Source organism: Arvicola amphibius, chromosome 14, assembly GCF_903992535.2.
Source record: "Arvicola amphibius chromosome 14, mArvAmp1.2, whole genome shotgun sequence".
NCBI classification, from domain to species: Eukaryota; Metazoa; Chordata; class Mammalia; order Rodentia; family Cricetidae; genus Arvicola; species Arvicola amphibius.
Window position 1 is genome coordinate 23,665,962 of NC_052060.1, and position 23,376 is coordinate 23,689,337.

General features: G+C 35.3%; 2 protein-coding genes and 1 long non-coding RNA gene across 10 annotated transcripts in view; 1 reads left to right on the forward strand and 2 right to left on the reverse strand.

The window, feature by feature from the left end:
* The window catches only part of LOC119801273 (alpha-amylase 1-like), a 52,383-nt gene extending 51,697 nt beyond the window's left edge, over positions 1-686 (reverse strand). Inside the window, exons 1-2 of the mRNA XM_038311772.1 lie at positions 639-686; positions 1-76 (exon numbers count right to left, since the gene is read on the reverse strand). The gene's annotated coding sequence lies outside the window, so the exon portion shown is untranslated. The remainder of the gene's footprint in view (positions 77-638) is intronic.
* On the reverse strand, positions 1-22,325 carry Rnpc3 (RNA binding region (RNP1, RRM) containing 3). 4 transcript variants are annotated; one of them, XM_038311770.1, is made up of 15 exons: positions 22,010-22,325; positions 21,354-21,401; positions 17,683-17,801; positions 14,030-14,113; positions 13,522-13,633; positions 12,654-12,722; positions 11,644-11,786; positions 10,066-10,191; positions 8,595-8,743; positions 7,021-7,182; positions 5,690-5,784; positions 5,522-5,580; positions 3,550-3,682; positions 2,844-2,912; positions 1-76 (listed from the first exon to the last, which is right to left on the reverse strand). In XM_038311770.1, the coding sequence occupies exons 1-14, from the start codon at positions 22,193-22,195 to the stop codon at positions 2,859-2,861; spliced, it is 1,539 nt and encodes a 512-aa protein (XP_038167698.1). In that variant the 5' UTR covers positions 22,196-22,325; the 3' UTR covers positions 1-76; positions 2,844-2,858. The 4 variants fall into 4 exon arrangements, with proteins under 4 accessions (XP_038167698.1, XP_038167696.1, XP_038167697.1 ...); XM_038311768.1 differs by having other exon boundaries at positions 2,844-2,915; positions 22,010-22,324; XM_038311769.1 differs by lacking the exon at positions 1-76 and adding an exon at positions 1,673-1,809.
* LOC119800676 overlaps positions 22,032-23,376 on the forward strand; it is a 32,997-nt gene continuing 31,652 nt past the window's right edge. For all 5 annotated transcript variants that reach the window (XR_006020677.1, XR_006020674.1, XR_006020676.1 and 2 more), the window contains exon 1: positions 22,032-22,675. This is a non-coding gene — a long non-coding RNA (uncharacterized LOC119800676). The remainder of the gene's footprint in view (positions 22,676-23,376) is intronic.

The following is a 23,376-nucleotide window of genomic DNA, read 5'->3' on the forward strand; positions in this document are numbered from 1 at the left end:
AGTTCCATAGTCCAGAGGGCGAATTTCTTCTCTCATAGTTCCACAGTACTTGAAAGACAGAGAATTCAGAAGGAACCTAAAATACCATAAAATTCCATTAAAAATAATAATTCAATTCATTAACTTTAAAAAGCCCAAATACTTACATGGAGAAAATTAGTGAATCATGTCAATACAACAAAATATTTGTTAGTAACTGCTACTTATAATATTCAAATCTAAATATTTCAATTGTATATATCAAGTGACTATAATCTCAATTTTGGAAAGCTTCTACTATTAGGGTGACAAGAAAATTTCAAATAGCTTTACACAATTATATTAGCATCATTTCCCACAAAATGTTGAGGATTTTTATTTTACTACTAAAATAACATTATATGCCTTACTAAGTTGGTATACAATGGTCAATCACTTTAACAAAGTAGCATCTACACTTCTCAGTTGTCTTTTCTATTACTAAGGGAACCATTCAAAATATATTACTGGAAGTTATTCCAAGTGAATTTTATTTATTAACTCTATAATAAAGAGTCTAGAAATATTTATACATAGAAACTCTTCCATGGTGGGTCTCTCTACATTAGTAATACACTAGAATCAAACTCTAAGATAGAAAGCAGGTAATTCATTATTACCTAATTTAAATGTGCAGGAAAATTTGAGACCGACTGTTCTGAGAGATTGTAGTTATCATACAGCCTGGAATCTGAAACTTAGTTCTAGAAAAAAACTGACTAAGCTATCTGAAGTCTAGCATGTCTTATCTGTTATTCTTTTCAAATTTATGGATACGTATGTCAAAATTTGAACACACATATATAAATTTAGTTTTTGAATTTTTCATTTCTGTTTTGAAAAGACCAAGAATAAGAAAAATACTTCCAATTGTCAAAGACATTTCAGTTAGACTTTCAATGTGATATGTTACTCTACTGTTGAGAATTTTGTAGAAATCTTATTAGTTTTCAATATATTTATTATTAAAGAAAAAAATATCCTTTCCCAAATTTTTAGAACATATTATATAGAATAACTGTGCTAGATAGTTTTAACTGTCAACTTGACACAACACCAAATAACCTGGGAAGACAGTCATAATAAATACTATCTAGACTATGTTGGTCTGAGGGCATAACACAGTCCTGATAGATGTTAAGACTCAGCCAGTTTTGGGTAGCACTGTTCCTTAGGAAAGGGGGCCCTGAGAGGAAAAACTAGCTCAGACTAATCAAGAAAGGATCTATGGGTTTATTTTCTTTCTGATCGACTATGCATATTATACTTTAAATTCATGCCGTGCCTTCCCCACAACAATGAGTTGTAACTTGGAATTATAACACAAATAAATCCCGTCATCCCTAAGTTGTTTTTTGTCAGCGTATTTGTCATAGCAACAAAATGAAACTAGAACACCTAAATGGGATATACCATGAAAGAGAAAGCATGTTCCTGAAGTAGATTGAGGAAATTCACATATAGAAGAAATACTACCAGATTCTGTAGTAAAGCATATGTATACAGTAAGGGACCTGATTCACTAACTTTCCTTGAACAAAACTCCTTTATTATATGATAATGTAGAAAATTAAACAGTCAATCTAAAATACAAGTAAAATATCTGTTCAGGCTACAAAACTAATTTGAGAACTATTCCATTTGAGTATAAAGAGTGCTGCTCACTCTAGAGAGAGGTAGACAGAGCATTCTAGAAGACGACCTGAAACACAACCACTGCCCACAAAGGATACAACAAGAAAGGATACGCTTGTATGACAGTATTACAGCGGTGTGTACGCAGGAGTGCTTCTAAAGAAGAACAGCAGAATGTAGTTTACTTTCTTTGCTAATCAGCAGCAATAGATTTATAAATGATTTACTAAAATACAGACTGAAATTCTGTTTCTGCATTGTATTTAAGATACCTGACTGTCTTGAAAGTAAGCTTAAATACTTCAAGAAACTCACAGAGATTATAAAGTATGCAAATCTTCCTATTTTGATACCATCCCCCCACAGCAATTTTGAGCAATTATTTTTACATGTTCTTTCAGGTTCTAAGAGTACAATAACTAAACGTAAAGTATCTCTGGCTCACACCCCAAAAAATCCTGAAAGGATTATTTCCACTCATTTCTCAAAGAAACATAATTTAAAATCTCTAACTCTATCCTTTGAAATCATTTATTCACTTCCATAAGTAGTGACTGTGTTGCAAAAGATTATGCGACAAAATCATGTTTGAAAAAACTGTTGATCATTCTAAATACACAGCGCTGAAGCATTTTAGTAACTGTTTTTCCTTCAGTTTTCAGTGAGGTCCCTGGAGCAATCACCTCACTGTCATTCATGAACTCAACGACTGCACAACTGGAACGGTACCAGTAAGAATGCCCAATTAGTCCTGGCTTACCAGATATTGTCGCTTTCAGTATTGCAATTACTAAATGCTGAGAAATTCCTTAACCATAGGATAAATGGGACTACCCATCACCCACCTCAGAACTACTGACACAGAAAATCTTGGAGGGAAGGACCAGCAACCTGTTTTTATCAAGCTCTCCAAGTCATTACAACAATGGTTAGAAATTAAAAACATCATGCAAGGAATATATACAAAGTAAAAACCAATACATTCCATCCAGAAAATTTTCTCTAAAAGTTACAAACTGATTTTATTCTAGTTACAATTTTGAAGCTAATGAGAATCAACTATATACACAGAAATTTTATTTAAAAAATTTATAAAATGTCTGAATAGTAGTAATCCACAAGACTTTTTATGCTTCCTTAGTTTTACTCCAAGTAACCATCTTATCTTTCACTGTTTTCTCCAATCTTACCTTTATCCATTCCTCTCACTTTCGTTTTCCTTCTTTAGAGTCTTGTTTTGGTCTAGCTGATCGAGCAAACTGCTAATGCGTTAAAATTAAGGGTCCCATCATGAACATGAAAGTGCTACTTTTATCAAGATCTAATATATAAAAATATATACTGTACAGTCCTAATATCTAACACAGAATAGGAAATAACATTAAAATTTTTCCTAAATCTTGCATAATATTCACAATTTGAAAGGACTTAAAAAGTATCTGCTCTTCTTTGTAACTGTCACATTTCTTATCTGTACCCTCACAAATTTAAAACTTGATTTTACTACAAGACAGCTGTGCAATGATAGATGTATTTTGGTCATTGAAAGAAATACCAAAGTAAAAATGTGAATTACAATAACTCTACAGTGGAATCCCTTCAGTGACTCCAAGTATATTTCTAGATAGCATGTTTTGACCTTAACATAAAATAATTTAGAGCTGAATAAATGTATAAACTTGGCTGAACTTTCCCTTAAATTGCTAAAGTTAAATATTTTCCAATAATGATTAAGGAAATTTGTCACCTGACTGAGCTAATGCATGTTGAACTGTAAGTAACAACTCAACCTTGAATAACAATTGTTGATATTATTATAAATGACAACTTGAAATTAATTTATACCCCACGTATAAAAAACCCCAGGGTTTTAGAAGGGATTGATTTAAAGGATACAACCACCATGGGTTTTCCAAAAAGAACATAGCCATTAGCTTCTTTTAAGGCTTTGGCTGCGGCTTTCTCATTTGGAAGTCCAATAAAAGCTTGTCCTTTCATGCGTCCTTCTTTCATCAAGCGAATATCAAACCTAGAAGTAAAAAAAAAAAAACAACAACCAAATAGTAATTAAAACCATGAGTCAAAGGTATTAAATATTCAAAAATTTGCCATTTCAATGTAACAACAGAGCTATCAGTTAAATATTTGAATTAGATATTCTAAAATTATATTTTGTATTGTTCTTAACAAGCAACAATTGTGCTATGCTCATAGTTTTAAAATTATATCACTAGCATGGATAAAAGCAAACTCTTGTTTTACTACGATCCAGGGTTATATACATATAGTATAGTTATACTAACAAAGCTAAAAATTTTTAATTAATCTTTTTACACACACATCTTGCAATGAGTTCAATATTATATACTCAAGCAATTTAAAAAAGAATAAAAGGCTAAGAAACTAAGTAATTTAATTAAATAATTGGCTTACAATGTAGAATTTACATTATTATGAACATTTACAAACTTTTACAGTAGATAGAAGACTTACTAGATACTCAAAGCTATCATTTTATTAATGGTACATGGACAAAGAATGACTCTTCCAAGCATAGGGATAAAGTTACACATCATTCCTAGTATACTCCCCCAGTGTCTTATTATTCTACAGTATAATTATATAAACATTTTGACATAAAACTATTTTAAAAAGCTATTTATAAAAATGAGATTGCAAATTACAACAAAAACACGATCCAGTATTATAAACTCAAAAAAATAAACAAAAGAAAAAAAAAAGATATAGTATCAACTGGCAGGCCTAGTAAGAGTACAGATAGAAACGTGTTTACTTTGCTTGCACAAGTGCCCAACTTCAATCTCATAAACTCTCATTAAAACAAACAAATAAGCAAAGAAACAAAAGAAAAGGCTGGGCATAGTGATGTAATGCTTATAATTGCAGAAACAGGGAGGTAGAAACATATGGCCCCTGATTTACTGGTCAGCCAGACTACCCATTCTCACAACTTGGTGAGTATCAGGCCAATAAAAATACTTGTCTCAAGCACAGACAAACACATATAGAGGAGGGTGTATAAAAACAAATACAGCTGCATACACACACAAACAGGTGTAACCATCCACCTAAGTATTTTTGTGAACACAAACATACACACAAGTGAAAAAATACAGTGTATTTTTTCGCAGTGAAATTTTTTTCAACATTACTTCTCTCAGAAGAAATAGTCATGGAGGGATCTACAGTTTTTCCTAAATCCATATAAAGAAAATAGAATCTTTATAATATATATCTTATATGTACTTATACATATGAACATAAAATATATCCAAATGACATACAAGGCAGGTAAGATTTTAAAAGTATTGGTTTCACATAGAAATAAGATAAAAAACCAATTTTAGAAATGCAAATCCAGAGCTCTGACCAAACTAGAAAACCTATTTTTGAGATGGGCCAATAAAATCATTGAACCAAGCTCTCCACATAGTTCTCAGGCAACATAAAAATAAATGAATAAATAAATAAGTTTTTTTAAAAAAGGAAGCTGAATAACAATACTTTTAGTGTCAAAGGGTTTCAGACAAAACTTATCAGAAGTCCTGTACATTATTTAGTAGAATATAACAATAAACATTTCTTTATAAATAGTCAAAACAAGCTTTCATATTAGGAAAAATTGAACAGTTGTAGGAAATATCCGATTTAAAATTTTAAAAATTTTATTTGCTCATTTACATAGAAATATATCTATTCCTGTTCTAGACTGATAAAAGGACATTTACACAGGAGAACAAATGAACTACCATGTGAGTTTCTGCACTAAAGAAAAAAAACAAGCGTAACAAAACATGGTGAATTTGTAACAGATAAAACACAATTTACAATTAAGTCTGCCACTTACATTATCCGTTGTGTTTCTGAAGAAAAGTCAACGTATCTTCCAAAGATATATTTAAGGTCCTAGAATTTGAAATTAATAATAATAAAAAAGGTAAAAAGAACATAGACAAGTAAGAAAACCAGGGGGGAAAAGCAAAACAACAAAATCAAATCGCAAATTTCACCTTACCTTTTCTTGAACATGTCTAGCTAAATTCTTTACATAAATTCGGCAGTTTGGTTCACCAGGTTCGTAACTTCTGAAAACCGAAAGGGTTTCCATTTCTTTTTAAGAACAAGGCAAAATAAAGATATAAAATTAATATCCTTTAGCAATTTTTAAAATAACATTCAATTGTAACTGCTAAAAAGGCAAAAAATAAGCTTTATGAAAATGTTAACAGATCGTAATAACATTTCACAAATTTATATTAAAATCTAAAATGAAATATATTTTTAAAAAAATGAACCTTTGTTTAAGATTTCTCAACTATATAGAATAAAAATTTGTTCCCCAACCAGATGAAGAGTTCTACCAAAAAAAAGGAGAAGCCATTTTACTAAAACTCCTAAATATGTGATGAAAACCATTTATTAACTATCCTGCTTAAAATGCATTTCCCAAATCATTAGTCACTGTCATGTTCAAATGTAGGAATAATGGATTCAAAATTTATAGCCAGAAATTTCAAACCTCTTTATGGGTCATCATATTTATCTGTTTTGGAAAACTAGATTTTAGATTCAAAGATATTAATTGAAGGCTAATTCCTTATTATTGTGAAGAAAGGTATTAAAGAAATACTAAAATAAAAAGAAATAGCATGTTGGTTTGAATGGGGGCTATGAGCTCCTATGTTTGAACACATAATCACCAGTTGGCAGAATTGTTTAGAAACAATTAGAAGGTGTGGCCTTGGAGGCGGAGGTGTGTCACTGGCAGCAGGCTTTGTGATTTCTAAAGACTTGCGTTATTTCTATTGTGTTCTCTCTTCCTACAGCTTGTGGATACAGACATGAACATTCAGTTGCCTCTACCATGTCTTTGTTCGGCAATCATGGAGGCTAAAGCTCTAAAAACATAAACCTAGTTAAATGTTTCTTTTGTAGTTTCCTTGGTCCTGGTATTTTGCCATATAGAAAATGGTTAAAATATATAAATTTTAAGAATAATGTTGGGATATAAAATCCTAAATTCAGATTTCTAATCACTGAATTTTAATAATGACCTTGTATCTACTTTAGATACTCTATGATAATGATTTGTCATCTCTTTTATATACACAATATGTAACTTCAGCCTTGTGACACTTACTGATTACCAAATATTTACTGCAAAAACTGTAAGGTAAGGAACTTCCCCGGTACGAGGTAAGTTTTTAAAAAAAGAAAAGAAAAAAAAGAAAGTGTCTATCTTAATGTAAATAACCTGTAGAGTTCTAATTTCATTAAAACATGAGATACAGAACTAGAACACTACATATGAAATGGATTATGAGTTGGTTTATGTCATTATATTACCTTCTCTAGAAATTCGACCCTTTTCCAACTCCCTTCGAGAAATACATTCTGAAGGCATTTCATCAGAATCGTCTTTAACCTCTTCTGTGATGTTCAAATTAGGTTTGGGGAAGATTTTTCCAAATCCCGTATTTGAGTCATCAAGCCCAGTGTCTGGTGAATCTAAGAGTTCAACATTAATATCAGGCATAAGAATAAAACCAAAAGAAAACAAACCAAAAATCCCTTCATATTTCAAAATGTATTTTAGGTTTCTTTTCCTGTTTTCTACTTACAATTTACAAAAGTATCATTTGGTAATTTAATGTTTCTCAGTATTTCAGAACAGAAGCAGGATAATCTTTCCTATAAATATCCAAAGAAGAGTGTTTTACAGTTTTGTGAGCCACGGCAAGACTTTGGTTTTGACACTTCAGTTCTGATATTGTAGCATGAAGGCAGATATAGACAACAGCTAAAGAGCCAAATGCTTGCTTTGTAGTGCCCCTTACGGGGCAAAGAGGAATGAAAATGAATTAAGCTTTAGCATATTCCGTTTGATGTACCAAATGGGAATCTGATGAAAATGCTCAAAATTAGATAAGAGTGTGTATATTGGTATGTAGCAATTGATTGTTTATCCTATTCACTCTAAAATAGTAGTAACTATATGTTAAGCTAAATGTGCAATTAGTTAAATTATAAAACTGATAATATTCTAGCCAAATACAGTGACTCAAGATAATCTAAAATGGTTTTAAGAATTTCAGAATGCAACATCAGAATACTGTTAAACAGCCTCACTTCTTTCAACATAAATTAAAAGATTTGTATCAACATGTTAGTCTGGAAGAAAAATACAAAAGATACATTTGGGGATACAAACATTCCATTAACCTCCCTACCCCTTGATAATCAGCAAAACCCTAAATTTCATGGAGATGCTATCACTTGCAAAAAATAAGAAGAGCCAGGAATTAATAAACACAGCCTTGATGTTTAGCACTTGGGAAAGGAGAACTCCATGGGTTTTAACCTGCTTTGGTATGCATAGAGAATCCTATCTCAAAATACCAGAAAATAAAAAGCAACAGTAACAATCTTTCCACCTGGCTTAAGTTTTATTAAGTAAGAGTTGAAAACGTTAGTCCATGATATCGAGACTCACCTAACCATATGTGTGTGTGTGTGTGTGTGTGTGTGTGTGTGTATGTATGTATATACACACATACATACATACATACGTACATACATATACACACATATATGTTAATGTTTGATAATTTTTTTTTAACATTTTGGATAAAGTCTAATTTATTCCACATTGTCCTCCAACCATTAGCCAAGGACATCCCCAAAATTTCTGAGTCTCCTGCCTCTGTTTCACAAACATTGGAATTACAAGCTACATTACCATGCTCAGTTTATGAAGTACTGGGGACTAAACACAGAGTTCCATGCATGCTCTCTATCAAATGAGTTACAATCTCAGTCTCCAACTGCATACTTTAAGTAAAGCTGACAAACACTATTATAAAATTTTATTTTAACATTAAAAAAGGTTGAAAGTATATGAAATAACTAATTTCTCTTACCAGATTTCTTTTCTTCATTATTCTGCTCCTTCTCCAAATCTTTCTTAAATGCCGCTGGCATGTTGTTAGATATATTGAATTCAATTTTTTTATTACCTACAGGTTGTGGTTGGTCAAATACATCTGATGGTAACAGCACAGGATGCAAACTGGTATTTAAAATAAAAAACAATCACAACATATGATATAATTTAAAATAAAATTCTAAGAACATTACTTCAGATATTCTTTAAAAAGCTCATAATGATAAATAAAACATTATACATTTTAGGGACTACACAAACCGACTGGAGTTAGTAGTCCAATAAAGCTCAACAGTTGGTAATGACACTATTAAACGCCTAATTTATAGATGAGGAAACTAAAATTAAAAGATGTTCAAAGTTTAAAGTTATTTGGTAAATGAAAAAGTTAGGACTTAACATTCATTTTAAACAGCAGAGTTTTTTTTACATGTATTTTGTATGTGTAGTAGGGAATATTTTTGCATCAGAAGACAAACTGTGACAGGTAGTTATTTTCTTCCACCATATGGATATTTAGGATCAAACTCTAGTTATCACCACTTTACTCCTAATCATTCTGTGGTATGCAACTCAACAGCTACATGCAATTAGTGAAATTCTGTAAAGAAAAATGTCTAACTGCTCAGTAACATTTTTATACAAATTATATGATGAAATACTTGAGTATAATGAATTAAATAATTATCACTATTGGCCCTGATTGGCTCATTTTTACTATAAAACAGCTACTAGAAAATGTGGCTTACAGTGTTTTTGCTATTTAGCAATGCTATAAGAGTTAAAAGCAAAGAAATGCCCTATCAACACAGAAAGAGGTTAAGATGTCATAATTTATGTGTAAGATTATTTCTATTAAAATGTAACTTGCAGAAGAGTGAAATGAAGTTAAACTGCAATCACCACTAAGAAGTAGTAAATATGCTGATAAAAGATGCTCATCTGAAATAAACACTGAGTATTATCAAATGCTGGTAAACAAATAGAATTTTAAAGACTCTGTGCATTTGGCAAACAGAAACCCAGTAATCAACCAAGTGTGTGCTACCATGACCAGTTTTTTTAATACAAGTTTTTAGAAAACTTGATTGCTGTGAAATTTCATACTATGTAGTATATGCTTATACTTTCACCTATTTACTAGAAAAAAGCCTAGTCTTTAGTCACACCCACCTTTTGATATAACATGTTATATGCGTGTCTATTTTAACTGCAAGTTTCATAAATTCCTGAGAGAGCTGTTTTTAATAGCTCCTTTGTGATAGATACCAAAATATCCAAATAAGATCCATACTAAACATTAACTGCCCAGAGTTGTAACAGAAGAAAAGTTGTATATGATACCAGTAATCAATTGGCAAACTGTCAGACTGAAGAATAACCTGAGTTAAGTGAATACACAAAGCACATACAAACAACGTTCATTTCATAAATATACATAAAGCTACCTTTGTGAACTTGATGAAGGTATATTCAACATGTCCTTTAATTTTCGCTTTTTTCTCACTTGGCGTGGCTTTGTGGCTTTGGGTCTTTTGGGCTGAAGATTTGCTAGCTCCATTAGTTTGTTCATTCTGTTAAGAAAGGGGGAGGCAAATAAGAGTTGGTATTCTAGAATACAGTTTTTATCTTCAACAAGAAATATATTTAAAACTAATTAGGTTAACTTTAAAGCCACCAGTACACACATAATCAATTTGACAAAATTTCACATCTTAAATTGACCTGTACCATTTAAATCTTATTTTTAAAATATTGGCCAGGTTTTACATTACCAATTTAAAAAACTTTTATTATGAATATCAGATATTCAAATAAAATGCCATAAAACATATAAATATACAAATATTGTATTATTTGTGCCTTTTATTTTAATTTACTAACAGAACATGGCCAGGTATATATAGATAATTCCTGGCAGCTAGGGCTAAACAGCTAGGACTTTTTCTAGAAGTCACCAAACCAAGCACAATAAAAATATTATTAAAAATACAAACATTTAGCCGGGCAGCGGTGGCACACGCCTTTAATTCCAGCACTGGAAAGACAGAGGCAGAAGGATCTCTGTGAGTTCAAGACCAGCCTGGTCTACAAGGGCTAGTTCCAGGACAGGCTCCAAAGCTACAGAAACCCTGTCTCCCTGTCTTGAACCCCCCCCCAATCAAACATTTAAATATTCAAACTACACATCAATATCAAAATTATCCACCAAAAATATACTAATCTTCTAAAACAAGACCAGGCACATAATAAGACATTAATAAATATTTGACAACTAAATATATTTCTTAAAAATTGTTTTGTTTCCAAAAAGTAATAAAAACGTAGCACAAATTCTATTTGGTCTTAATAAATAAATAAATCCTGGCTAACCTGTAGTTTTATAGTTCTAAACTGAGTACTACTGTGCTGTCTTGTGTTTAGCTACGATGGACTGTTTAATCACAGAGCTAAAGAAATTGAACCTTGGCTGGTCATGGACTATACCCTCCCAAACTGTAAGCCAAAATAAATTTTGTTTTTGGATGTTAACTGCCAGGTACTTCAGTATAATGCTGATATGTTGACTAGCAACTGGCTACTTTATATCTCATTTGGGATCCTATGTGTCAAGTGACTAAAATTTTTCAGCATTGTTTATACTCATACCTATGAAACACCTTATTAACAAGCCCTTGTAAAGAAAAATTATGAGTTAGAAAAATAATTCAAATTTTTAAAGAAAAGTAATTTTAGAGCTACAAAAATTTTAACAAGCAAAATAATAAACATGGAAGCATAAGTGAGGCTCCATTGTACTCTGTAATACTAAAAAAAAAAATATAAAAAATATTCTTTATGAAAAAATTTTTCCAAAGACCCTAGTATTCACTGAACTACTATATATATGTTCAAAATCTTGGGGAGGTTTGGGATACAATTCAATGCACTCTAATTTTGAATAAAGTATATGTGAAATATAAGAAGAGCATGTCTTTTCCACATTCTTATTCTTAGAACAAAAATAAGTACGTCACATCACAGACCTCTCCCGGTCCTCCTCGTCAGTGCTTTCATACTCTGACTCTTTACTAGATAAATCCTCATCCTCGTCTGGTAAGGGAGGCTCCTCGGGTGGTTGAGGCGATGTAGGTGGAAGGGGTGCATGCAATGGCATATAGTCCTCATACTATTTATAAAAACAAAACAGACACTATGTAAACTAATGATATTTACACAACAGACAAACTATTTTGTGTAACTTCTTGACCGTCATCAACAGAATTTCATTCAACATAAATTCTTGAGTCTCTCATTTCTCTTCTTTGAGACATTCAACATCCATCCAGGGAATGTCTGTGGCAGCAGGCTGTTGATGGTAACAGTTATGTTTTCTCTATTCTCTAGCCATCTAAAACTTGGAAAAATACATTATAGTTCACCATGTAAATTACCCCATGGAATAAGAGCATAAGAACTTGATATGTAATCCTTCCTTTGTTTCTGACCTACAGTATGTCCTAACCAGCATGGACAGGCACATAATAAAGACAACCTGGGCAAATAGTCACGACAAGACATAACTTACTGTATTAATAGTATCTAATATTACTTTTTAAACATCAAGTACATGGTGGTATTACAATAAAAAGTTAGGAAGTTAAAGTTCATAGAACAGTAGCCAACTACAAAGAAAACTCAGGTTTACCTGTATGTTTAAGCAAAAATAATTTTGCATTAGTATTACTGATAAATACACAGTATCACAGTGAAATAACCTCAAGATCAGACACCCTACTATGTAAATTATTGAACAACTTTTAGCAACCTTACTTATCCTTTCCAAATGAAGCTAGCTGCATTTGGATCAAAACCACAGCAATGAATTTTTAGATAATTCAGTTAAATACAATTGTCTTATACTTACAGATTAGTATAATATCATTTGTGGTTTTCGGGATTAAAGAACAGGAAAATGGAAGAAATTACAAAATTGATAAAATTTACCCTTCAGGAAAGAAAACTATGGTTCCTAAAATTTCTAAGAATTCCTTACCATAGGGGGTCGTGCAGTAATAGGTCCAAATGGTGTGGGCAAATTCATTTTATTCATAAGATGAAGCACCTTAAATTAGCAAAATATTTAAGTAACATAAAATTAATGACATGATTAAACTCATATATTTTATATACCAAAAAAATCTGAAAAAACATTCTTTTGTTTTGAGAAAGTCTCACTATACAGGCCAAGCTGATCTAGACTCACAGAGATTCTCCTGGAATTTAAGGCAAATACTACTACACCTAGCATGTAAACACACTTGATTAACATAATAAAAACCAAAGTCACTCTCTGACCTTCACAGTTCTTAAACCAAGAGAAAATAAGGCACCATTTTCTAAGAACCTTAATCCTCCTATAATATTTGTCATTTCTACAAATACATTGATTTTAATTCCTAACACTAAGAATATAATGGTCTTATAGTGTAAAAATCTATTGAAAATGTTCTCATATAACTGTCCCAGTTTTCTTTGACTATGAAACAAAGAAAAAAGAAAATATAAACCACCTATATTTTATAATTCTGAGAAATAATATTATCAAGGCTCTCAACCATTTTCAAATCAATACTTTTTCTTTAAGAATTTCTATAATCCAATGTTATACTCAAGTAACAATTATAACAAATTACATCTTCAAATGTAGCCTCAGTCTCCATTCACTGTATTTATGAAGTCACTACTTGAGTACCATGTGACAATTCATTACATTTAAAAACACTACATAAAACGCTGTCTCTCTGGAATTTGTAAGATTCCTATGTTACAAAAATGTTATGAGTATCAGCATCAGCACAGTATCTACGGTTCCAAGTTATAAACTTTATCCCATAAGCAACAGTTAAGTTGATTCTGCATACCTGTACATAGAATTTGGGCACACTTGCCAAAGCATTTACTATATTTGCAAGGATTGTGCTTGAAGGTGGTGGGTACATATATTTGAGGCATGAATTCAGAGGAAAAGTCAGCCTACAAAAACAAAATGAATTAAGGAATATGCTTATTACATTTTAATAATTCCATATCAATAACTCACTTTAGGTAATCTATTAACACATAAAACTGCCAAAATGATATAAGTCATGTATTTATCTTATTCCTTATTATACCTATTACCTTAAAGAAAATAGCAGCATTTACCAGAGCACTTATCAGAGTTCATTTACAGACCTGAACACTTTAATAGACTTCTGCCTTCTTAAATTCAATGAAAAAACCTCATACCTCAAAATTTAAAACATTAAATTATACATGACATATTAAAATGCTGACTTTAAAATGATCTTACTTATAACATGTATGTATAATACATGTATACACACATACACACAACAACAAAGACAGAATAATAAAAAAAATGCAAACCCATGATTTGGTGCAATTCCATTTTCTATTGTTAAAAAGTCAGGTTCTTTCTTCTCTTTATCATCTTCCACAATGTCATCTGACCTAGAGCAAAGAGAATCACAAATGATATTATCTTTGTAAAGAGTGCAAAACTGTATATAGAAAAGAAAAAGCTTTTCAAACACGTCATTACAAAACCAATTTCATTAAAAAAAAAAGAAAAACACAAAAACCTTTAAAGAACTTCTCAAACAAGCGCCACTGAGAAAAAAGGAGAACATATTAAACTCTACTTAATCCCTACACTTAAATCTCAGTCAGTTTATGAACATGGTAGGGCAATTCCAAATGATCCCAAGGAAACAAAAATATACATTATATTATACACCTGTATTGGGGAACTCAAATCTTTTTAATGTGCATCTACGCATAAAATTAGAGATTTGCAGGGCCTTACTTACTTCTTTCACCCTCATTTCTTAAATTTCTGATTCTAATAAAATTAGGTTTTACATTATAAGGCCTAGGATGCTGTAATTCAGCCAAGTTTCTAGAAGATGAAGATTTCTTTTTGCATATCAATTTTGAGGTCAACTACTGTAATGAAACTCACAAAGGCTAGTCTTGGAACTAAAATACTGCTCTTTAATTTGCTTATATCAGTAAGATTTTTTTCTTATACAATATATCCTGATTATAGTTTCCCCTCCTACTCCTCCCAGCTCCTTCCCTCTGGATCTGCTCTCTTTCTGCCTCTCATTAGAAAAGAACAGCCTTCTAAGAGATAACAACCAAATATGACAAAATATAGTAAGGATGAAGGAAAAAACTATTATATTGAAGTTGAACATGGCAACCCAGTAGGAGGAACAGGGTCCCAAGAGCAGCCAAAAGAGTCAGAGACAACTCCATGCCCACTCTTAGGAGTCTCACAAACACACCAAGCTAACAACCTCAACATATATGTAGAGGACCTAGCACAGACCCATTCAGGCTACACGATTGCTGCTTCCGTTTCTGTGAGCCTCTAAGGGCCCTGCTTAATTGATTTAGTGGGCAGTGTTCTCGTGGTGTCCTTCAAATTTTAGGAGCTCTCTTGTCTCCACCACCTCTTTTGCATGATTCCTTGAGCTCTAAGAGGAGCTATTTGGTGGTACTGGGAGCAGCTAGAAACCAGAGTAGAAGAATCACATTACAAAAGATGAGGTAGAGGGAGAGAGTTGGGGAAGAGACAGCTGGAACTAGGGGATCATTGGGGGGTGGTGTGGAAACCTAGTGTTGTAGAAACTTCCTGGAATGTAAGGTAATCTTAATGAAGACCTCAGAAATGGAGGGCATGGAGTCTCAATTGGCCATCTTTTGTCACCAGACAAGGCTTCCAGTTGGTTGTTGGCCAACATGGTCCCATAGAAATTCCCAAACAACCCAGGCTGTTGCTAAGAAAAAGGGTGACTTTCCAAACTGACACTGGGGTCCCAATGCCAAGGACAACACTCACTGAGCAAGGAAAGAGAAACTGAGCTGTTACCTACATGGAACTTTCACCCCATATTATAATGTCTGTGGTGCACTAAGGCACTCTGAAAGCTTCAGAGAGAGGAACATGGACACCAGCCCAGCCACAAAACCTTTGTCCTACAATCTGTTCTGCCTGAAACATATGCTAAGGCAATGGTGGCACAGAACCTGTGGGAGTGGCCAATCGTCTTTTTGACTTAAGGCCTACTCTACAAGAGGGAACCCATGCCTGATACTACTTGGGCAACCAAGAACCAGAGACTAGACAGTCCAGGGATCTAGGGTAAAATCAAACACTACTGATATTAAACAGATAGATAGATAGATATCAATGACTCCTGATGATATCTTGCCATATTCATAGATCAGTGCCTTATCCTGCCATCATCAGAGAGACTTTCTGCAGCAGCAGATGAGAACAAATGCAAAGATCCACAGGCAGACATTTTCAAGAGAGAGGATCCAAATGAGAGGCTAAAGGAAAAAAAAGCCATGCCTATTCAGGATATCCTGTTATCTCTAATAAAGAGTGTTATTCCTATAGGTTAGAATCTGAAATCTATTGAAATTTGAAACTGTTTGAGGCAGCATGATGTTACAAATTAGAAAATTCTATTAGTAACCTCATGTAACAGACCACAAAAGAGGGACACACTAAAAATAATAAATTACTTTCAGGCAACATATACAAGGCAGCTATAAAACAAATGAACTCAAATTTTGCATGCAAATGGATGGAAATAGAAAACACTATCCTGAGTGAGATAACCCAGACCCAAAAATATGAATATGGTATGGACTCACTCATTAGTGGATTCTAACCATAAACAAAGAACATTGAGCCTAGAGTTGGTGATCCTAGAGAAGCTAAGTAAGGTGAATCCAAAGATAAACATATATAGATCCTCCCGGAAATTGGAAGCAGACAAGATCGCCAGGCAAAAGTTGGGAGCATGGGGGTGGGGGTGGGGTGGGGAGAAGGGAAGATGGGGAGAGAGAAGGGAGAAGGGGAGGGTTGGGAAGAGCTTAGGGGAGTGGGATGGTTGAGATGGAGGAAGGACGGATATGGGAGCAGGGAAAAAGATATCTTAATTAAGGGAGCCATTTTAAGGTTGGTAAGAGGCTTGGCTCTAGAGAGGTTCCCAGGTGTCCACAGGGATGTTCCCAGCTAGGACCCTGGGCAGTGGAGGAGAGGGTGCCTGAACTGGCCTTGTCCTGTAGTCTGACTGATGACTATCTTGAATATCACCATAGAACCTTCGTCCAGCAACAGATGGAGATAGAGACAGAGATCCACACTGAAGCACTGGACTGAGTTCCCAAGGTCCAGTTGAAGAGCAGAAGGGGGAATAAGAGCAAGGAAGTCAGAACCATGAGGGGTTGGTCCACCCACTGAGACAGTGTGCCTGAGCACACCAAATGGGAGCTCACCAAAGCCAGCTGGACTGGGACTGAATGAGCATGGGATCAATCTGGACCCTCTGAATGTGGCTGACAATTGGGGCAGACTGAGAAGCCAATGTAATAGCACTGGCATTTGTCTCAATTGCATGTACTGGCTTTTTGGGATCCTAATCTATTTGGATGCATACATTCCTAAGCCTGGATGGAGGGGGGAGGGCCTTGGACTTCCCACAGGGCAGGGCAACCTGCCTGCTCTTGGGACTGGAGGGGTAGAGGGTGGGTGAGTGGGGGAGCAGGAGGGAAGTGGGAGGAGGGGAGGAAGTGGAAAGTTTGAATGGTATTATTTATAAAGTAATAAAAAATTATTAGAAAAAAAATAACTCCATGTTTAGGGTTGGGATTAACATTTCAAAGTTAATTAATCATGCATTTGTAAATATTCCAAATAAAATACTATTTATCCCAAACATTTCAGGTAATGGATAATTAACCTATAGTTGCCCTTCCACTAAAGTAGAATGCCATCCACCCTACTTCCTTTTTCCTTTATTTATTAACTCTCAAGACTCAGTCCTCAACACAACTAGAAACAGAAATACTGCTTTACTTTTCAGATTTACTAAAGCTACATTTTATTAAGCCTTTCCACTTGTCAATCAACAATGCAGTTAAGTATAAAAATGACTAGACAAACATGCACACACATAGGCACTTTTCAAAATGGGAGTAAAACATGAATATCTACAAACCTTTTCTTTTTCTCTGTATTTGAACTGGGACAGGGGGAATGAACTCGATCTTGCTCTTTTGCAAATTCAACAACTAAAGTATGACCTAGAAGTTTCAGTTGATGGAGTCTTGTCAACGCCTTTAGGTACAACAATAAAAAAATACAACAAAAAAAACAAAAGAAAAATCACTTAAGTCATCTTAATTGAACAAAATTTATAGTTTTTTTTTACTACTAATATTGTACATACTTCCTTCTCAGGCTATTTTACTACTATTACTTCTCAACCTATTGTTCTTTAGTAAAATGAAATCTGACTTCAATATTCTGCTAATTGCTTACACCTAAACTGAATACAGATTAAAAAAAACATAATAAATCTTCTGGTCATATACTAAATTTCAACCACAAAAAGCTCAAGATGACCCTTACTGATATATAATTGACATCAGACAATTATATATCACAATCTTGGCATAAATTGCACTGATCTCTTAAAAGAAATTTCTGTAATTTTTTTTCCCTCAATATGTAACCTCACAGTCTCTTCTTGTATCTTAGCATAGCGCCTTGATTCCTACTTTGAGACAAATGAGGAGACTAAATGAGAAAACTGTGGACTTTAACTCTCTATCCCTAGCATTTGTATCCCCATGTTCCACTTTGCATGTGTTACTACAAATTAACTGTTCACAGTCTAAATCCAGCTGTTAGCGACGAAATTCCATCCTCTATCATTTCATGTCTTTCTTTAGCTACTCTGTGGACTAGTGGTTCTCATAAGCTGAGACCTTCTAATACATTTCCTCATGTTGTGGTTACCCCAACCATAAAATTATTTCATTGCTACTTCGGCCGAGCTTTCGTAATTTATCAGTCTCGATGTCATTACTTGAAAGCTTGCGGTACAGAGAAGACTTGCTACAAGGGAAAATGTTGTCTACATTAAATTTTACATCTTTATTCAGGCACATGAATTATATTCCCTAGTAACAGTCATATAAAATCATTCAGGCAATTATAGTCCAAAACAGGGATGCAAACAACTTTGATATCTCTGATATGGGATCTGAATTAAAGATGTTTGGTTTCTTTCATGTTTTAAATATTTGCAGTCATAATCTAGCATCATGCAGTAACATCTAAGTCTTAACATGGCATTTACTTACATCATACATGACACACTTAGACTGAAGAAATTTATACTTTTCATGTGTACAGTATGACTGTAGCCTGTTAACTGAAACATGGTGTAAACCTTCTCACTTGTAACAACATGTTTAAAAATACAGTATTATTCCTTGATGAAGATTTGGGCTATTTCTGCTTTTTTTCCCATTTTATAAAAAGTAAACATTATTTCTAGTTTTCCCTGTTTTTTGAAGAGTATGGGCAGGGTGTAGTTTAAGCCCAAAACTCAAGAGGTAGAGAGAGTGCCAAGGTACATCTCTGAGTCGGATGCCAGCCTGGTCTACACAGTGAGTTCTGGGCCAATCAGGACCACGTTGTGAGATTCTGTTCCCCCAAAAAAGGCTGATTAACCCTGATTAGTAGATTATGCTCAGTTGTCTCATCACAGATTCTCTCTCTAATTTCTTTCTGAATCAATATAGCATGTTTTTCAGTTTTGCAGTTCCTTTTCCTTCCTTTGTTCCTTTTTTTAAAACACAACATTTCTCTAGGGTTTTTTTTTTTGTTTGTTTGTTTGTTTTTAATCTATTGGCTAATCTTCCCTTGGACCATCGTAGCCATTTATATATTTGAAGAAGCTTTCTTAAACTTGCTCAGCTCAAGAAAATATTTTAAAATGTTCACAATTTTCACAGAAATACTCCAAAGATTCCTCAAAATAGACAACTTAAGAATTCATTACACGTCGATGTAAAGATCCTCATGTTTTTTGGTCATATAAGTTTATCAGTCCAAAGATCTCAACTAGGGCTAGAAAGATAGCTCAGATGGGTAAAAGTGCTTGCTGTTAAGACCAATATAATCTTAGTTCTCCCCTTGAGACATATGCTGTGGAAGGACACACCAACTCCTGTCCTCTGACCTCTGCATGTGTGAAGTGGCAAATGTGCAAATAAAACATGCATGCACATACATGTAAATAAATAAAAATGTAAAATAAATTATGATCCTGAACTACTCTTTTTGTTGTCAAATTCTATGTATCTAAGACCTACAAACTTTATTTCTGTAGAACTGTGATTTCAACTCAGGCTCTGTGTATTTTATGCAACACTTTACTGAATTATTTCTGTAGTCTAAGACCCACAAGCAACTTCTCTCCAAAGTATACATATACTTCTCTTCCTTAATTTTCTTATTGCCCTCTTCAGACTCATATTCTTGCCTTGGCCTCTAAAACAGCATCCCATGTAGTCTTCCCAGCTCCAATTTTTCTCTACATCCACTGCACTATTTAAGGGCATCAACCAAATCAGATAGTTTTCATGGGTCTAACTATATTTTTGCCTTCTCAAAATAATCAGTTCAGTTAGGTCACCTTCTAAACAAAATTTACTACCTCTCTTCTACATATATAGAGACTCAGGTTTTTTTTTTCCTCATTTTTTTTTTTTATTAAAGATTTCCATCTCCTTCCCTCCTCCTCCCCCTTCCCTCCCCTCCCTTCCACCCATACCCCCACTCCATAGAAAACACCATCCTGAGTGAGGTAACCCAGGCCCAAAAAGATGAACATGGGATGTACTCACTCATAATTGGGTTCTAGCCATAAATAAAGGACATCGAGCCTATAATTCGTAAAAAATCCTAGAGAAGCTATATAAGAATGTGAACCCAAAGAAAAACATATAGTTATCCTCCTGGATACTGGAAGTAGACAAGATTGCCGGACAAAAAATGGGAACATAGGGGTGGGGTGGGAAAGGGGGAGGGAGGATGGGGCGAGAAAAGTGTGAAGTGGAGGATGGGAAGAGCTTGGGGGAATAGGATGGTTGGGATATAGGAAGGGTGGATATGGGAACAAGGAATTATATATCTTACTTAAGGGAGACATTCTAGGGTTGGCAGAGACTTGACTCTAGAGGGGTTCCCAGGTGTCCAGGAAGACGCCCCCAGCTAGTTCCTTGGGCAGCTGAGGAGAGGGTGCCAGAAATGTCCAGATCCTATTGCCATACTCATGAATATCTTGCATATCACCATAGAACCTTCACCTGGCATTGGATGGAGACTCAGGTTTTTATTCTTATTTCTGCCACTGCATTAGCACCTGGCTGACTTATACCACTCCATGCCCAATTTTCCTGTTTTCTAAACCCGAAATAACAATTTCTTTTCTTCTCAAAATTTAATGACTCATCTGAGGCCTAGCTCAAAGGTGACAGCTTTACGAATGATTCCTTAGATTTATACCTTTTAATATTAAACAAGTACCATAAACATTGCAAATAATTATCTAGTTAATATCCTTTCGAATTTCTTTTTAAAAAATTATACATGATGTTATCTTTACTTTGCTTCATAATCTATGATTCTTACATCTCAGTAGCTAATCACTGGACAAGCTTTAACATCTGCCAAGTCTACTGTAGCCTTTTGGGGAAAGTCTGGGAACACAAATGATTTTGCTTCTGAAAATGACAGTTTACCATTACCTTCCACTCTGTCCTAAGAAGGGAAAAGAAATCTCCAGAAGCTTTAGTAATAAAGAAAAATGCATACCTTTATTGCCGCTTTTTCATTAGGGAAAGTAGCAAATGCTGTATGTTTCTGAAATAAAATGAAATGATCTTAGTATATTTAGACTGAGCCAGAGAATATTTTTATCTCCATTTGTTAGAATTCATAACACTGTAAATGTGCAAATATCGGGGTCTTTCTTCTAAACCAGCAATTCTCAATTTTGAGTACACAATCAAAGTCTCCTAAAACTTTAAAACCTGTCTGGCTCCATCACAGGCTATTATCTTTTTGTTGTTGTTTATTTGTTTTTTCGAGATGGGGTTTCTCTGTAGCTTTGAAGCCTGTCCTCTTGTAGACCAGGCTAGCCTCGAACTCACACAGATCCTCCTGCCTCTGCCTAAATATGCGACATCTAGCTCACTCGCTTTTCCGAAAACAACGTAGTCCCTGCTCTACCACCGCGAGTTTTAAAAAAGAATCCTTTTTCAGACGTCTGTAACCCTCTAACAGAAATATGTGCACGTCTGGGGGTGGGTGCACAAACGGCACGTAAAGGGGCATAGGGTCGGGCAGCGGCTGGGCTGCAGCCTCCGTCAGTGCAAGGCCTTGATCACATCGCAACCAGGGATACCGCGCACGCGCAGAGCGTCTTTCCCGGCCCGGCCCGCCCTCCTTCCTTCCCCCCCCCCGCTTACCAGGCGCCCCTTATCGGACAGGACGCGCACCGACTGCGCCCCGAAGTACTTCAGCAAGTCCTCCTTCTCCTCGGCCGTCAGCTCGGCCGGCAGGTGCCTGACGAGGAGGGTGCGGTCTCCCCGGGGCGGGGAGAGCGAAGCGGAGCCTGGGCCTCCTCGCGGCAGCGGCGGCTCGAGCCCCGCCATCTTCCGCCAAGCCGCAGCCGGATGAGGGTCGCCCCGCGGGAGCTTCCGTCCAAACAGCAGCGTCCGCGGAGGCTGAGCTGCAGGAAGGTTCCGCCTCGCGCTAAGGAGTCGGGAACCCGAGAAATACCGCGAGAGTTGGTCGTCTTCTCGCGAGAGTTGCTTCCCAGAGACCTTCGCTTCTCTTCTGGGTCGCCGCCCGGTTGCCGGGAGCCGCGGCTCAAATTCAATGAGTCATTGTCATCAAACAGGGACGAAAGAGATGCCATTAGGAAGCCAGAAGTCTAATCGAAGAAGAGGAACCTCAGTCATGTGAAAAGAAAAGGGGCTGCAGGCCCAAGGACCGAGTACTGACGGAACCGTGTACCGGCTGTTGCTCTCTGAGAACTTAATGCAGGATATCAGGAATCAGTCTGGCTGGCGGAGGGAACTAACTCTGGAGACTCAGACTGTGTTCTAGAATTTGGAAGTGGTGAAAAACAGGTAGCCAGAAAAACTTTATTGCCAGTTGTGGTTCAGGCAATACCTACATCCAAATAGCAAGTGAAAGCACCAGGCTTACCCTTAATGCTTTCCACATTGTATTCATCTCAATTTGGCTTTCATAGATCTTGTCCACGTCAAAGCTATTGAGAAGCCTTCTGAACTGCCTCCGGCCAGTACAATAGACTGCAGCGTAATTTGTCAGGCCAGTTTTTACACTGTATTTTGGCAGTTCTGTGCACGTGCTATGCAGGCTATCATATCGCCTTCTACAGGCATACACATCTGGCAGATGATATCTCTGTTACACAAGCTATCACCCTGTGTTTGAGTGAATCATACTTTGTCCTGGATCACCAATCGTTTGTGAGCATAGTAGTCAGTTTTACCCTCTCACTACCTTCTGAATCTCACTTGGTATCTCTTAAAGTAGCCCTTATTCTTGCCAACTTTCATGAACCCCATTCTAAGGAAGAGAAACTCACAGTCTCGGTTCCACACAGGCCTGCAGGCCTGGTGGCATTAGCTGGGGAAAGACTGGAGTCTCGTGTACCCATCTTAAGCTACCTCTCCCCTCAAAAAGTATTCTGTTTTCTAGTGATCTTTCTTGCCCTATCACTTAGCTCACATATTCATTTTGATTTCTGCTTTTATTTTGAAACAGTACTGCTAGAATTGGGATAACAGCTCAGTCCATAAAG

Bases quoted from the DNA above. Each gene is read 5' to 3' on its own strand.
- Rnpc3 (XM_038311768.1), bottom strand. From the start codon at position 22,195: ATGGCGGGGCTCGAGCCGCCGCTGCCGCGAGGAGGCCCAGGCTCCGCT. The intron at 7,183-8,594 runs GTAAGAGAAATT...TTGAACTCTTAG, and splicing joins TAATGAAGAAAAGAAATCTG to ATTCACCAGACACTGGGCTT. The intron at 3,683-5,521 runs GTAAGTGGCAGA...TTTTACTTCTAG, and splicing joins TCAGAAACACAACGGATAAT to GTTTGATATTCGCTTGATGA.